Here is a 15,988-nt window from a genome sequence, read left to right on the forward strand (position 1 = left end):
ATCAGTGTAGTTGAACATCTCAAGTTTCTAGTGCTCTCAGAGGAAAACAGTTTGAAGGGACTCAAGGGAAAGAGGGCAGGATTCATCTTTTGAGCAGGTTTGAGATCACTACAAAAACAAAACAAACCAAAAATCATATCAGGATCATCTATCAGAATACAGTCTATACTCTAGAATTTGTACTAATGTAAAAAAAAAAGGACATGTAATATCTAAGAAACTAATAATTATCGTTTAGCACTATATTACTAATAAACGTGATGTAAACACACATTCAGTGTAAGCACTCATATTACTTTTACACTGTTATACAATAAAATAAATAAATAAAGTATGATTCTACATTCATAAAGATATTGTCATAAATGCATCTCACAGTCATAATCACATCGTTTTTCTAGAACATTATAAATATCCTGCCATTGTAAGAGATGCAATGCAATCAAACGTACTTCATAATGTTTCATTTGATAAAGTCAGAAATTTTAGTTTGGAATAAGTCTAACTAGTAAAATGTGTACATGTTTTGTCAAAGTAAATAACAGCGAAAGCTAGTAGGAAAATGAAAGTAAAACTTACTCTTGTAAATGTCTCCTCCTGCTGGGTTTGCGTCGCATCGCGTCCTTCTTAGGATTGAGGTACATATAAGTCTTATTCCTCACAGCATGTCTTCATTCAGTAACAAACTGTAACCAAGATGAACTTGAAGTCATGTTGCTTTGTTGCGGTGATGTGGGAGTTTCCTCGCGTACAGATACTCCGGTCCTTGCCGCGCCTGCAGCACATGGCTAATTTGCATGGCAAAAGATTTCGCGATAGTGGGCGCGGTCACATTAGAGATAATTAGTTGGAACTGGATAGACTAGACATCTCCTTGGTTTCTTATAGATTAATTTATCACAGATTATTTGTTTTTGATAAAACTTACTTTGTTTAAAAGCATAAATCTCAAGCTTTCTGTAGATACCACTTTTATGTTTGTGTGCTAAATATTCACCGTGTTTGAATGATATAATTGACGCTTTTCTAAAAGCAGTTCACGGAGACAGAGAAAACAGAAATCACCCTGTTTGTTTTCTTTATTCTAAATAAAAAAACACAACTTTCTGCTGTTCTTTTGAGTGTGCCCAAATAAAAGTACACGCTTTACAGTTTCCATTGATGTCTCTAATGTGTATGACTTAAACCGACAGAGCATTTTTAGTGTCTTTTGCGCTGATCTTAAAAAAAGTAGGTTGGTCACGCCGGCGTGACCGTCGGCCCCAGGGGGTTAATCCAGGTGATTGTCTTTAATTGCTGACCTACTTAGAAAAAGGGATGATTATTGTTTGTTTTTGCTCCAAATTTTTTTTTATTATAAAATAAAAAAGTGGTTTTCTAAACTTTTTCAGTCTTGAATGGATCAGTGTGTGGTTAGCCACCCTCTTGTTCTTTTTTATGCTGTAGTACGGATAAAGCTTTAGCGTGGATAAAACTGAGTAATAAAAGGCAACCAAAATCATCAGTAGCATTTACAAATAAATACATATCTAAAAAATAGCGGGAAAAAAAAAATACTATTCTGAATTGTTTTGTAAGAGTTGTGCTTGTATAGGTTGATCCTTTTCAATAATATGCTTTAAATCTGGCTCGGGCTCAAACATTGACACCATTGTTTACAATACACTGGGATCGCATGCAACTACCAGTTATGGTAAGCGGTGCAGCGTTTCCAGATAATGTGCATTAGGCAGTTAGTGCATCACAACACACTGGGCCAGCTAAACAAACTGAGCCCACTCAACAGACCATTTTTAGGAGAATGGAAAAGCGGTGTAGAGAAAAAAAAAAGTGAATAATAATGATGTATGAAGTATGAACATGTGAACAGTGAACCTCGTAAACACAATTAAGCCTTCAAAAAAGCCAGTGGACAACCCCTTTAAAGTTGTTGAAAGTGAATTTAATGCTTTTGCACACTTTTCAAAGACCCAAGGGGTAACATATTTACTCCAGAGTGAATGAACAGATGAATTCTGAAATTAAACTTTAGCTACACTTACAATTCCTTGCCAGAATGTGTTTACAAATGAGGCCCCTCTCTGGTGTGAACTGTTATAAAAGCGTTTTTTTTCCCTCTTTCTACACTGTTGTCAGGTGAAAAGCTTCTCTCAGTTGTGAGCTCTCATGTGAGTCGTGAGGTTTGCTTTATTAATGAAAGTCTTTCCACAGTCATTGCACATGAAAGGCTCTTGTCCAGTGTGTCTCATTGTGTGTCTCTTAAGAAGACTCCTGTCTCTGAATCTCAGTCCACACTGATGGCAGAGAAAACAGCTCTCTCTGAAGTGAATTTCCATGTGCTTTTTAAGGCTATCTGCATAAGGGAAACATTTTCCACACTGATCGCATGTATAAGGCTTCTCTCCAGTGTGAATCCTCATATGTTTAGAAAATGTTGCTTTATGAGAGAAACTCTTTCCACACAGACCACATTCAAACGGCTTCTCTCCAGTGTGAACTCTCAAGTGACTCTTAAGGTCATCATTACGTATGAAGCTCTTTCCACAATATTGGCAGGAGTAAGGTTTCTCTCCAGTGTGAATTCTCATGTGAATCTTGAGGTTTCCTTCTTGAGTGTAAGTTTTTCCACACAGTTTGCAGATGAAAGGTCTCTCTCCAGTGTGAACTCTCAAGTGGAATTTAAGGATTCGATTTGTACTAAAACTCTTTCCACAATGTTGGCAGAAGAAATGACTTGTAGTTCCAGTCTTCTGAGCTCTTTTTTGAGAGGACATGTTTTCAGTCTGTGAAAAACTAAAAGATTTTTCTCCAGTTATAAAATCATGATGGTTTATATCTTTATCTTCCATTTCATTCAGATCTTGACTCTCCACTTTCACTGTCACAATGTCTAAGGCGAAAAGACAAATGCATGTTAAGCCCAGTTTAACAGCATAGCACTTGAAATCAGTTATGGAGCGATATTATTATTTACATTTATTTACAGTTTGTATGTAAAATGTATGTTGTCAATGTAATTTACCATTTTGTCCTCACAAGTTTGTTATGCTCCATTATATAGGCATTGTCACAAGGAGGAGTCAGAGACGTGCGGATCCATTTGCAAGGCTTTATTAGAATAGTCAACAGGCAGGAGTAAACGCCAGAAAACAGGAACAACGTAGGTAATCCGGGAAACAGTTCAATACTCGAGCAGTGGTCGCAATGGCAGGCAGCAGGAATCAATAACGGGGTACACAGTCCAGAGTCATACACAGGTAATCCAACACAGAGAAACACGCTTAGAATAATGACCATAGGAACAATTAGACTTCGCAAGGTGGCTGTGTGTGTGTGAGTGGCTTAAATGCAGTCAGAGTGATGAGGTGCAGCTGTGAGAACTAATCAGAGCAGTGAGAAACAAGGGCCAGGTGAATGCAGAGATTAGTGCAGTGGCTTATGGGGGATGAAGTCCATGAAGTGTGGTGCAAGAGTTTATGATGACAGGGAAGACCAGATACATGACAGAGCCCCTCCACAAGGAGCGGCTTCCAGACGCTCTAACCACCTATACAATCTTGAGGGTGGTGGAGCGGAGGCGGAACAGGGGGAGGGATGGAGGGCCAGGTCCATGTAGTGGTACTGGAACCACGAAATGAGGCGGAGCCGACGGAGGGAGAAGCCATGGTGGAGGAAGGGTTGGCTCCTGCATGGGGCCGACCGACGGAGGTGGAGCCGGTGGAGCCCGAGGCGGAACCGGAGAGTCGATGGTCCTGGGCGACACAGAGGATCCGGAGGGCCACGGCGGAACCCAAGGCTCTGGCGACCCCGGCGGAGATGGAGGTCCGGAGGTACGCAGCGGAGCCGGAGTGACAGAGGATCGAGGCTGTGCCCACGGGAGGGAGGAGGTCCACAGAGCCGGCAGGACGGAGTGACGAGGCGCAGCCGGAGGAGTAGAGTCCAGAGGCGAAGGTGGGGCGACGACTGACCGGGGCGGAGCCGGAGAGACGATGGAGCCCGGAGGAGCTGGTGGGCCGACGGCCGACAACGGAGACGAGGGAGCACAGAGCCGGGGTGGAGCCGCAGGGTCGGAGGGCCGAGGTGGAGTCCAGGACTCTGAGACTGGAGGTGATGGTGAGGGGTCCTTCAGTCTGGACACCGATGGCGACTGGCAGTCCCACGGCAAGTCCTCTGCCACGAAGGTGGGATGGGGGTGAGTAGAGGGACTGTCAGGAGACAGAGGTGGCAGGACTGGAGCAGCAGGGAGGGTGGGTGGGAACAGTCCATGCTTGAGCTCCGTGACCAGAACCGGGCAGACAGGAATCTCAGGACGACTGGATGGAACCAGCGGAGTCTCTGGAAGACTGGGCGGAACCAGCGGAGTCTCTGGAAGACTGGGCGGAACCAGCGGAAGCTCTGGAAGGCAGGGCTGAACCAGCGGAGTCTCTGGAAGGCAGGGCTGAACCAGCGGAGTCTCTGGAAGGCTGGGCGGAACCAGCGGAGTCTCTGGAAGGCTGGGCGGAACCAGCGGAGTCTCTGGAAGGCTGGGCGGAACCAGCGGAGTCTCTGGAAGGCTGGGCGGAACCAGCGGAGTCTCTGGAAGGCTGGGCGGAACCAGCGGAGTCTCTGGAAGGCTGGGCGGAACCAGCGGAGTCTCTGGAAGGCTGGGCGGAACCAGCGGAGTCTCTGGAAGGCTGGGCGGAACCAGCGGAGTCTCTGGAAGGCTGGGCGGAACCAGCGGAGACTCTGGAAGGCTGGGCGGAACCAGCGGAGACTCTGGAAGGCCGGGCGGGACCATCGGAGACTCTGGAAGGCCGGGCGGGACCATTGGAGACTCTGGAAGGCCGGGCGGGACCAGCGGAGACTCTGGAAGGCCGGGCGGGACCAGCGGAGACTCTGGAAGGCCGAGCGGGACCAGCGGAGACTCTGGAAGGCTGAGCGGGACCAGCGGAGACTCTGGAAGGCCGGGCGGGACCAGCGGAGACTCTGGAAGGCCGGGCGGGATCAGCGGAGACTCTGGAAGGCTGGGCGGGAGACCAGCTGCTCGAGCCGACAGCAGCGGTGGGTCCTCCACGCTAGACATTAATCTTTGCCACCCCGTGGTAAAGTGTGGCTGCTGTGGTTCTGGGCTAGCAGACCTCTTGTGCTGTGGCTCTTTTAAAACATCCACAGTTAACTTAGAGCCACATAGCAGCAACGCATATTGCATATAGTCCTCCACTGAACATTTAAATTCTCCTCCTGGCAACATTGACTTAGTGGGCTCATTAAGTCCCCGGCGGAATAAGTCCTTAAGGTAAGCTTCATCACGAAATGGTAAATTAAGTGACAACTCACAGAATCTGTGGACATATTCCTTAATGGGGAGATTTCCTTGTCGGAGGAGCAGAAGCTGGTCGACTGGGTCCATGTTGAGATGCTGGTGGATAAAGCCGCTGGATCCGGGTGTGGCGAAGTCTTCTGTCACAAGGAGGAGTCAGAGACGTGCGGATCCATTTGCAAGGCTTTATTAGAATAGTCAACAGGCAGGAGTAAACGCCAGAAAACAGGAACAACGTAGGTAATCCGGGAAACAGTTCAATACTCGAGCAGTGGTCGCAATGGCAGGCAGCAGGAATCAATAACGGGGTACACAGTCCAGAGTCATACACAGGTAATCCAACACAGAGAAACACGCTTAGAATAATGACCATAGGAACAATTAGACTTCGCAAGGTGGCTGTGTGTGTGTGAGTGGCTTAAATGCAGTCAGAGTGATGAGGTGCAGCTGTGAGAACTAATCAGAGCAGTGAGAAACAAGGGCCAGGTGAATGCAGAGATTAGTGCAGTGGCTTATGGGGGATGAAGTCCATGAAGTGTGGTGCAAGAGTTTATGATGACAGGGAAGACCAGATACATGACAGGCATATAAGTCAAGTCAAGTCAAATTTTATTTCTGTAGCACATTTAAAAACAACAGAGTTGCGCCAAAGAGCTGTACAGAGCTACAGTTGCAAATAAAAAGCATTAGAATAGACAAGACAAAATACAATTATAGACACGATTACACCCGATATAATCCATTTAATAGATCATATAAAATCAATCAAAAGCGACTTAATTAAAAGCCAGAAAGAATAAATAAGTTTTAAGAGCCGATTTAAAACTGGATAATGACGGGACAGACCTCACAGCGAAGGGCAAACTGTTCCAGAGTTTAGGTGCCGCAGCAGAGAAGGCCCGACCACCCTTGGTTTTACAGCGAAAACGTGGGACAGTTAAAAGAAGCTGATTACAAGACCTGAGAGTTCTTTGGGGAGTGTACAGAGTCAGAAGGTCAGATAAGTGTTTTGGTGCAACACCGGATAGCGCTTTGTACACAAAAACTGCAATTTTAAAATCGTTTCTGAACTTAACTGGAAGCCAATGTAAAATTTCTAGGATAGGTGAAATGTGATATCTTTTTTTTTTGTACTATGCCAGTCAGAAGTCTCGCTGCAGCATTTTGAACAATTTGCAGGCGAGAGATTGTAGTTTGAGGCAGACCACAGTACAGGGAATTACAGTAGTCCAGCCATGATGTAATGAAGGCGTGGATTACAATCTCTAAATCTTTCCGAGACAAGAAATGTTTTACTTTTGCAATCGATCTCGTGAAAGAATCTGCCTTTTACCACTGAGCTGACTTGTTTTTCAAAATTAACTGCCGAATCCAATGTAAATCCGAGATTCCTTACATGAGGTCGAGCACTGACAGGGATAAGCATGCTTGGATGGCCAAAAACACTTAAAAACATTACACAAGCACAAATGATAATAATTGTGTAAAAATATCATCTTAAAGGTGCAGTGTGTAGATTTTTGCGGCATCTAGTGTCGAGGTTGTGAATTGCAACAGTTGTTATCAAATTCATTCATAACGAATTAATTAATTGTAGCCTACCGTTTCCACCGGCATTCACTAAATTCCAGGGGTTTCATTACCACGATGTAAAATGTGCATCCCGTTTCCACCAGTGCTTAATTTCGCTTAACACCAGTGCTTCGCAGCTTGTCTGCGGGTGTTCTTGGCAGGTCCCTAAGACGCGGGCGGCGTCCCTCTCCCACGGGCAGCTCGATGTCGGGCTGCCAGTCTAGCATCGTGTGCCTCGGCAGGGGACGGAGCTGGTGTTTTTGCGTGTGTTTTTGTTCTTACATTTAAATTAATAATTTGGCACAGTGAACTTATTGTGTACATACATGTTTTTACATTGTATTTATATATTTTTAAAAACCTACATGTAATTACATTTGTAATTAATTTATGTAATTACCACTATTGAACCAACCCTTACACCCTAACCCACCCTGAAACCTACTCATACCACCAAACCTGCCCCTAACCCATATCCCACCTTAATAGAAGCAAAAGTGTTTTGCAATGCAATATGACCACATTAAGTACATTGTACTTTAAGTACATAATAATTAAGGCCACCTAATTTAAAGTGTGACCATATTAAATATATAAAACAGATAATATAAAAACTGTTAATCGTTTACATAAAAGTTTAAGAGCTGAGATTAATCTGAAACTTTAATGTTTTAAATAAAATTTTGAATACAGAAATTTTAAATGATTTATATAACTGAGAGGACCTGCCAGCAGATGCCGGCAAGACACTGACTTAATTACTGAATCATATCAATCATTTGATTAGTTCGAGCAGCTGATTCATTCCTGAATAAAGCAAATGACTCTCTTTATGAACGGGAAATTGAATCATTTCACTAGATTCGTTTAAAAACGCATGGATGATGGATGGATGGTTCATTTTAACAGCTGATCTTCACATCGCTGCACACTTATATAGGCTTAATCAGTCGTGCTTTTAAGCAAAATCCATGCTGAAAAAAATAACGTTTACTGACATCTGGACATGACCATAGTTTTAAACTCGCAGTATCTGGGGTGACGGAAAGGACACGGGCGCATCAGGTGCAATCATTAAAATATATTTAAAAAGAAGCTTGCGCCACAGTCCTGACCAGATAACTCAGGTTCAGAATTTAGAAAATGTAGTTAATTTTTACATCATTATTGATTTATCTCATCCACACGCGACCCACCCACAAGTAATTAGAATGCATTTTATTATTACCCGACCCGTGGATATAACCACCCTCCGTGCATCACTGTCTCCGAGCGAGGCGGAGTAATCGCAACGCTGCATTGTTTGTGAGAGCCGCCGCCTTCTTCACCCCACGCACACAGTGAAATTCTCCGACTCGGATACAGGAAAAATAAAACAGAACTTATAACACTGGGGCTTATATGTTAGCAAACAAGCTGCTGATCGTTTTAGACTACAGTCTTTAAACTTAACTGCAAGTAGGCAAACCTTTAACCAGCCGTAGCATTATGCCAGTTCCCGACGGTTCTATGATTTTCTTTCACTAACTGAAGGCAACACTTCATAGTTTACTAGTAATATATAGTACATATATGGCCACAGGACTTTGAAATATTAGAATTTAAGCCTTACCTTTATCTCTCAGAACTGTTATTGAATCTTACAAAAGTTTTGGCTTGGGGTCCTTCACAGTTGCGCTCTACTGCATCAATAACACGGGGCTGCCCGCAGACGTGCCTGACTTTAAATCGGCGCTACTAAACATGGAAATTGGCTGATGCGATACATTAAAAAATAGCAAATATCGGCCCGATATATCGGGCGGACGATATATCGGTCGACCTCTACTTGTCCCCCCCGCGCCTCGTCGCAGTAGCTGAAAAGCATTGGCGGCTTAACGACTTCCCACAGGAGGAAGGCGGGGGACTTCAGCGTGGCCAAGGTCATGCGCTCGCAATGTGGGCATGAACCATCCGTGAACGCCTCAGCGGCTCAGAGCCCAAACACATTAGGCAGCATTCATGTCCGTCCGCTGAGGTGAGGAAACTACCGCACCCAGAAGCGCACGGCCGGAAAGCCATTCTGAAAAGAACGTCTTTACTCAGCCTTGAGGAATGAGCTCTTTCACGATCCCGGTTTGCCCAGGGAGGAGCCGCGGGGCAGCTGTGCACTCGTCGGGGCTGCTCGATAGTTGCAAGAGGCTTGGTTTTGCCGTGAGAACGGCAGCCCGCGGGATCACGCTGGTGGCTGCCAAACAAAACTCTTTTAGATATCACTCTTTTAGGTTTGGCAGCATGCCAGCGGAGAGAGCGAAGAACTCGTAGAACTCTGGAGATCTGTTTTTCTTTCTCGTCGAAAGGGGCTCGAAACAGGAGGCTCCGAAGCAAAAGTCTGAATGAGTGGTGCGTGCCGCCATCTCATATACGCGTATTTGCGGGGGAGTGGCTTATTTATAATGTATACTAGGCTTTGTATTGTACGTCCGTATTTCGATGGAAAAAAATATTTTGTTTTTTTGTTCCAAGCTCTGTTCGTTATGGTAAAACCATAAAAAAGGCATATTTGGTGTAGTTTATTTAATCTAATTTAATTAAATTTAATTTTGTATGCCTCATTTATTAACCCTTTAGCGCGTACGATCACACCCGTGTGATTTATTTTGGCTGGTCCCTGAAGCGTACGATCACACCGGTGTGATTCGAACGTTCGCCGCATCACGTGATCAGCTGCTGAATTCAAATCGGTTTTGGCGCTTTGGCTGGCTCTGAGCCAGATCGGACGCGCTGAGCGCTTGTCATATTATCACAACTATTCAGTGTTATCAACAAATAATGCTTATTTTAGGTTTCAGACACTTAAATACACATAAGTACTAGTGAAACCGTACATTTATAGTTTGTAAAACACACACTGATGTCTATGGAAGCGGCAATAATGATCCTACAAATATATTCTGACAACTTAATTTATTGATATCATATACAGATTATGTAGGTAACTATAAAGTTCACTTTCCTCTTCTCCCAGTTTACCAGAGACTTACTTTAATGTCTTTCGGGAGGAGAGGATGAATTTGCGTGTTGTGAATCCCACAGCTCGGATTCAGCGCGAACAAACATGGCGGCGCCCATCACCCGGTATAGATCAACTAACGCGGTCATAATAAAAGTGTTTGGACTTTTAAATACATTTACTTGCACATATTTTGAAATCGGAATATCAGATATTTCATAATATAGTGAGCATACTTGTGAATATTAATAATAAAAAAGGAAAAACGAAATAAAAGCGATCCATGTGTCTTACAGTGCTGTTGTGGCTGCAATGTGTCACATGACGCATCGCCATGGAAACAGTAATGCGAAACATTATAAAATAACGGTCGCCTAAAAAAACTCACTCTTTGGGGTTTGATAGAATATTTTAAACTCACGCGTGAAAAGGTTAATGTAAACGGAACTAGTCTGTGTAATTCGTTTGGAGTTCACTGTAATTTGTATTGTGATCACTAACAACTTCCTTGTTATTATTTCCTCAAAATAATAATAATAAAATAAGTAAAGATGCGGAAATTGAAAGCATGCATTTCATTTGGTTATATAGCGTGATTGTGTGTTTTTCGCGAGCGGGTTGCTGCTGCGGCGGGGCGGAGGATCGTGATGTCTATCGACCCAACCCTAGTCTGTAGATTCTGTAGATAATTCTAAGGTAATAAAAACATGATGGTTCAATAAGTAAGGTCTTTATACACCCCTGAAAATATAGTTATGTATATTATATTGCACCTCTGTCTAGAGATCATCTTAAATATTACACAGTGCACCTTTAAGGTAGCTTCACATTTTAAATTTCAAAATAACTCTAATACTCAAGTTGTGTGTGGTGTTTTCTGAATTATTCCCAATTCATTCTCCTTGTATATGTGCTGTTTGTTGATTATTTAGCTAGAAGTAAAAAAAAAAAAAAAAAAAAAAAAAACAGTGCTAAATCACTGGATCATATACGAGCTATAGTCTCAGTCTGTCTAAAAAAATAATCATATGTTACTAAAGATTCATTGAGTTTATTTCTCTTAATGTGAAGAACATCCCACACTTGTGCTGCTGCTACATGAAGAAGAGAAGAAACACTCATCCTAGATCAACTTCTGATGATACATTTACAACTGAGGATGACAGAAGATCAAGATCAGAACAGATGTTTTTGGAGCACATTTTGTGCTTCTGATTTGAACTGTCTGTCTAACAAATGGTTTGATTTACATCTATTATAACTTACTGGCCATGCTATCTGTTCTCTTAAACCCTTTAAATCAAAAACTAATGTAGGCAGCACACAGTAACTATAGCAAGCTGGAGAAATGTTTTATATTACTAGCAGACTGATGTTTTTGAAGCTCAGAATATTGTAACGTCTGAAAATGTAAATACATTTTTGGGGAGTTTAATATTACACAAATCAAATGTTTAATTACTACTCATATGACTAATACTAACTCCTGTAGAGCTGGACATTTTAACAAAGATCAAATGAGTGAGTTCAGCTCTGAGAATGAAAACCAACCTGTTTGTTCCTCAGTATCTTCATGTTTGACTCTGAATGTTTCTTCAATCTTCATGTCTTCACTCTCCTCTTTAATAAACGCCATCTTTATAATTGTGTCACGTGGATCTCAGGTGTTTTTCTGTGTGTTTGAACACTTTGTCCTGTTTAAGATCAGAATAATAATGACAAAACACTGAAATGAATAAAAGGACACACAGAAGATTCCTATTTGCATTAAGATGAACTTGGTCTTAACTGAAATAGCATGCTACACTAATGTATTACAGGTTCACATGATTGTTATTTCCAGTTTTGGTCATCAGTGATTCGAAACACTGAATCATTTTGCGAATTAATTGACTCCATTGATTTCCAAAAGATCCGTTTCACCATCTTTACTCGCCAGAGACTGAATTTGTATTTATAATAAACTGATTCAGATATAAGGAGAGAAATGAGACACTCTGTTTCTGTTACTCATGTGCAGGAGCGTTTTATTCACACAAAATAACCTTCATTAATGCACTAGATACATAATGACAGACTTACACTCTGTAATAATTCATTTCACCGTTTTATAAACAAGTAAAAAATAGAATATAAAGTCGGCAACACCTAAGCTCCAAAAGTATCAAAAATATTTATTATTAAAACAACTTTCGCATAGCGTGTTACGTTTCGAGAACGCAGGCTCTTCATCAGACAAATTGACTACTCATGTGCATCCCTTTATATCTCCAGGTAATCATAATCACGTCAAAACACCATGTGACTAACAAATAAATCGACTACAATAAATTTACATGCAAAGATATATAAAGCTATGCAAAATACAACAATTAATGTACACTTCAATAAACACTTTTCTTAATTTTATACCTGCAAGTATACATCCGAATAATAACATTAATCACACCAAAACCTTTTGATATATTCAATACATAAAAAACCATCTGTATTACCATAACAATTCAGAGAAATGGGCGAATATCAAAATCTTCATTAAGTCCTCTAGGAGACAACGTATCTAATGTGAAAATCCAAAAAGCCTCACGCTGTAAAAGCAATTTGTTAATATCACCTCCACGACGTGGATACTTAAAGGGATAGTTCACCCAAAAATTAAAATTTGATGTTTATCTGCTTACCCCCAATGCATCCAAGATGTAGGTTACTTTGTTTCCTCATAAAAACACAAACGAAGATTTTTTACGAAAACCGGTGCAGTCTGCCAGCCTTATCATTGACCTGGATGGGCACCAGACCTTTAAAAGTAAACAAAAACATGCACAGACAAATCCAAATTACACCCCGCGGCTGGTGATGATACATTGATGTCTTAAGACACGAAACGATCGGTTTTTGTGAGAAACTGAACAGTATTTATATCATTTTTTACCTTTGATACACAGCCACGTCCATCTGTCATGTGCATCAGTCAAAGTTCAAATCCTGTGGTTAATTTTAAGACATCTGTACATAACACTTTAAAATTGTTTGTAGATTCAGGATTGTTGACGAAAGCTGAATATGAATATATGTGTGTTGAACATCCGATTACACCGGTGTTATATACACTGCCCAAAATTCATAAACCTTATAGTGATATTCCTTCTGGGAGACCTATAGTGGCAGCTATTGGGTCTCTTACAGAAAAAATTTCAGCTTTCGTTGATTTTGATTTACAGTCTTTGGTGATGTCTTTACCTTCTTACATCAGAGACACGATGGATTTTATTGAACTTGTTAACAAGGTGAAATTACTGAATTGTCCTGTTTTTCTAGACAAGTACTTGAATTTGGTGAACTGAGAAACGAACTCCTGTTGCAAAAACCTGATTGAACGCCTTTAGAGCGGAATTCGCCGACCGTCTTGTTTGCTCCTGAGCAAGCGAAAAAGCTACTGAAAAATACTAAATGCAGCCTTATATAAAAATGCTGTGACAGGAGTAGCATTCCTATAGGTAGATGTGATCAGCTGAGAGTCAGCTGATGCGAGCTTGACTCACGTGACCTGCCAGAACTAACGCTAGAAGCTTAATTTCATGTTTAATCCTTTTTCTGATTATACTTACATTAAGTAATGTTTATACCTGATTATACTTAACCCATTTAATCCCACCGGTCACAATTGTGACCACAATTTTTGCTTGCATATTTTTCTGTAGTATTAAAAAGCAACTCTTATTATAAAGCACGTTCATATATATAATGAAAATTTAAGATATCTAAATGAGTTCAGGGCAGGTCTAACATGATTAGGTAGTTTGGCCATGTGACCATAAACATTTATTTCCTAGTACTGCCATCTGAATGGAAGGATAATTTCAAAGCTCAGAAATGACAGGTAAATTTCTAAGTTCATTTTTAAATAGCCAATACATCTTTTGCATGCATCATCATGAAAGGGTTATCTATACATACGTATTAAAATTATATTATTACATTGTTTTTTTCTGTTGTCAAACTGCTAATAATTGAACACGGCCACAATTGTGACCGGTGGTGTAACACAGGGAGTCTATGTCCCCCATATGTCATTCTGTGTTATTCTGATGAACTCTCTTTCAGACTGACCTTAAGTCAAGTTTTGGATTTACTTGATGCTGATGACCCAGAGCTTGCAATTTGCAATATAGCAGTGGTCCCAAAGACAGAGAAGGATGCAATAGAAAGTGACTGTGATAGTGATGCATCTGACATGGATTTTATTTTTAGTACTGCACCAAAAGGTCATGGGAGGCCATCATCAATGTTGGCTGCTGTGACTGATATTCACAGGTTTGATGGTGTTGCTCACTGGCCAATAAACACAGGCAAGCAGATTACATATATAAAGATGTTTTCTGAATCATAACTAATTAACGAGTTCCACACCAGTGCACATTTGGTGACTTGGAACACAGTTCCAACACAGTGACTTCGTGAATTGATTTGTATTAATGTATTGTTACATGTTTCTAGACATTGTTACATGTTTCCTACCGTAGGCTCATATATCATCATATGTTTATTTTTTTTTTTCAATATTTATTCCTTAATTTTTATATATTTTTTTCCATTACTATGCTATTTACAGTGAGGCAAAAAAGTATTTAGTCAGCCACCAATTGTGCAAGTTCTCCCACTTAAAAAGATGAGAGAGGCCTGTGATTTTCATCATAGGTATACCTCAACTATGAGAGACAAAATGAGAAAAAAATCCAGAAAATCACATTGTCTGATTTTTAAAGATTTTATTTGCAAATTATGGTAGGAAAAGTATTTGGTCAATAACAAAAGTTCATCTCAATACTTTGATATATACCCTTTGTTGGCAATGACAGAGGTCAAACGTTTCCTGTAATTCTTCACAAGGTTTTCACACACTGTTACTGGTATTTTGGCCCATTCCTCCATGCAGATCTCCTCTAGAGCAGTGATGTTTTGGGACTGTCACTAGGCAGCACGGACTTTCAACTCCCTCCAAAGATTTTCTATGGGGTTGAGATCTGGAGACTGGCTAGGCCACTCCAGGACCTTGAAATGCTTCTTACGAAGCCACTCCTTTGTTACCCGGGTGTTTGGGATCATTGTCATGCTGAAAGGCCCAGCCACGTTTCATCTTCTGTGCCCTTGCTGATGGAAGGAGGTTTTCACTCAAAATCTGTCAATACATGGCCCCATTCATTCTTTCCTTTACATGGATCAGTCATCCTGGTCCCTTTGCAGAAAAACAGTCCTAAAGCATGATGTTTCTACCCCAATGCTTCACAGTAGGTATGGTGTTCTTTGGAAGCAACTCAGCATTCTTTCTCCTCCAAAAAGTTATATTTTGGTTTTATCTGACCACACGACATTCTTCCAATCCTCTTCTGGATCGTCCAAATGCTCTCTAGCAAACTTCATACGGGCCTGGACATGTACTGGCTTAAGCAGGGGGACACGTCCCTGCAGTCCCTTTGCGTCCCTTTGAGTCCCTGGCGGCGTAGTGTGTTACTGATGGTAGCCTTTGTTACTTTGGTCCCAGCTCTCTGCAGGTCATTCACTAGCTTCCCCCGTGTGGTTCTGGGATTTTTGCTCACTGTTCTTGTGATCATTTTGACCCCACGGGGTGAGATCTTGCGTGGAGCCCCAGATCGAGGGAGATTATCAGTGGTTTTGTATGTCTTCCGTTTTCTAATAATTGCTCCCACAGTTGATTTCTTCACACCAAGCTGCTTACCTATTGCAGATTCAGTCTTCCCAGCCTGGAGTAGGTCTACAATTTTGTTTCTGGTGTCCTTTGACAGCACTCTGGTCTTGGCCATAGTGGAGTTTGGAGTGTGACTGTTTGAGGTTTGGACAGGTGTCTTTTATACTAATAATAAGTTCAAACAGGTGCCATTAATACAGGTAACGAGTGGAGGACAGAGGAGCCTCTTACAGAAGAAGTTACAGGTCTGTGAGAGCCAAAAATCTTGCTTGTTTGTAGGTGACCAAATATTTATTTTCCACCATAATTTGCAAATAAATTCTTTAAAATCAGAGAAACTGAGCCAGACAATGTTTACTTCTTGTTAATGGAATAAAACAAATTTCAACAAGTTAAACCAGTCTTTAAACTAATTGCT

The 15,988-nt window shown here is 41.4% G+C and overlaps 1 protein-coding gene across 1 annotated transcript; it reads right to left on the reverse strand.

Annotated features, from left to right (window-relative positions):
- Positions 1-1,920: 1,920 nt before the first annotated feature.
- On the reverse strand, positions 1,921-11,552 carry LOC141334068 (uncharacterized). Its single transcript, XM_073839221.1, has 2 exons — positions 11,415-11,552; positions 1,921-2,890 (listed from the first exon to the last, which is right to left on the reverse strand). The coding sequence occupies exons 1-2, from the start codon at positions 11,497-11,499 to the stop codon at positions 2,151-2,153; spliced, it is 825 nt and encodes a 274-aa protein (XP_073695322.1). The 5' UTR covers positions 11,500-11,552; the 3' UTR covers positions 1,921-2,150.
- Positions 11,553-15,988: the final 4,436 nt, after the last annotated feature.

The sequence above is a fragment of the Garra rufa genome, chromosome 4 (genome assembly GCF_049309525.1).
Source record: "Garra rufa chromosome 4, GarRuf1.0, whole genome shotgun sequence".
In the NCBI taxonomy this organism is placed as follows: domain Eukaryota; kingdom Metazoa; phylum Chordata; class Actinopteri; order Cypriniformes; family Cyprinidae; genus Garra; species Garra rufa.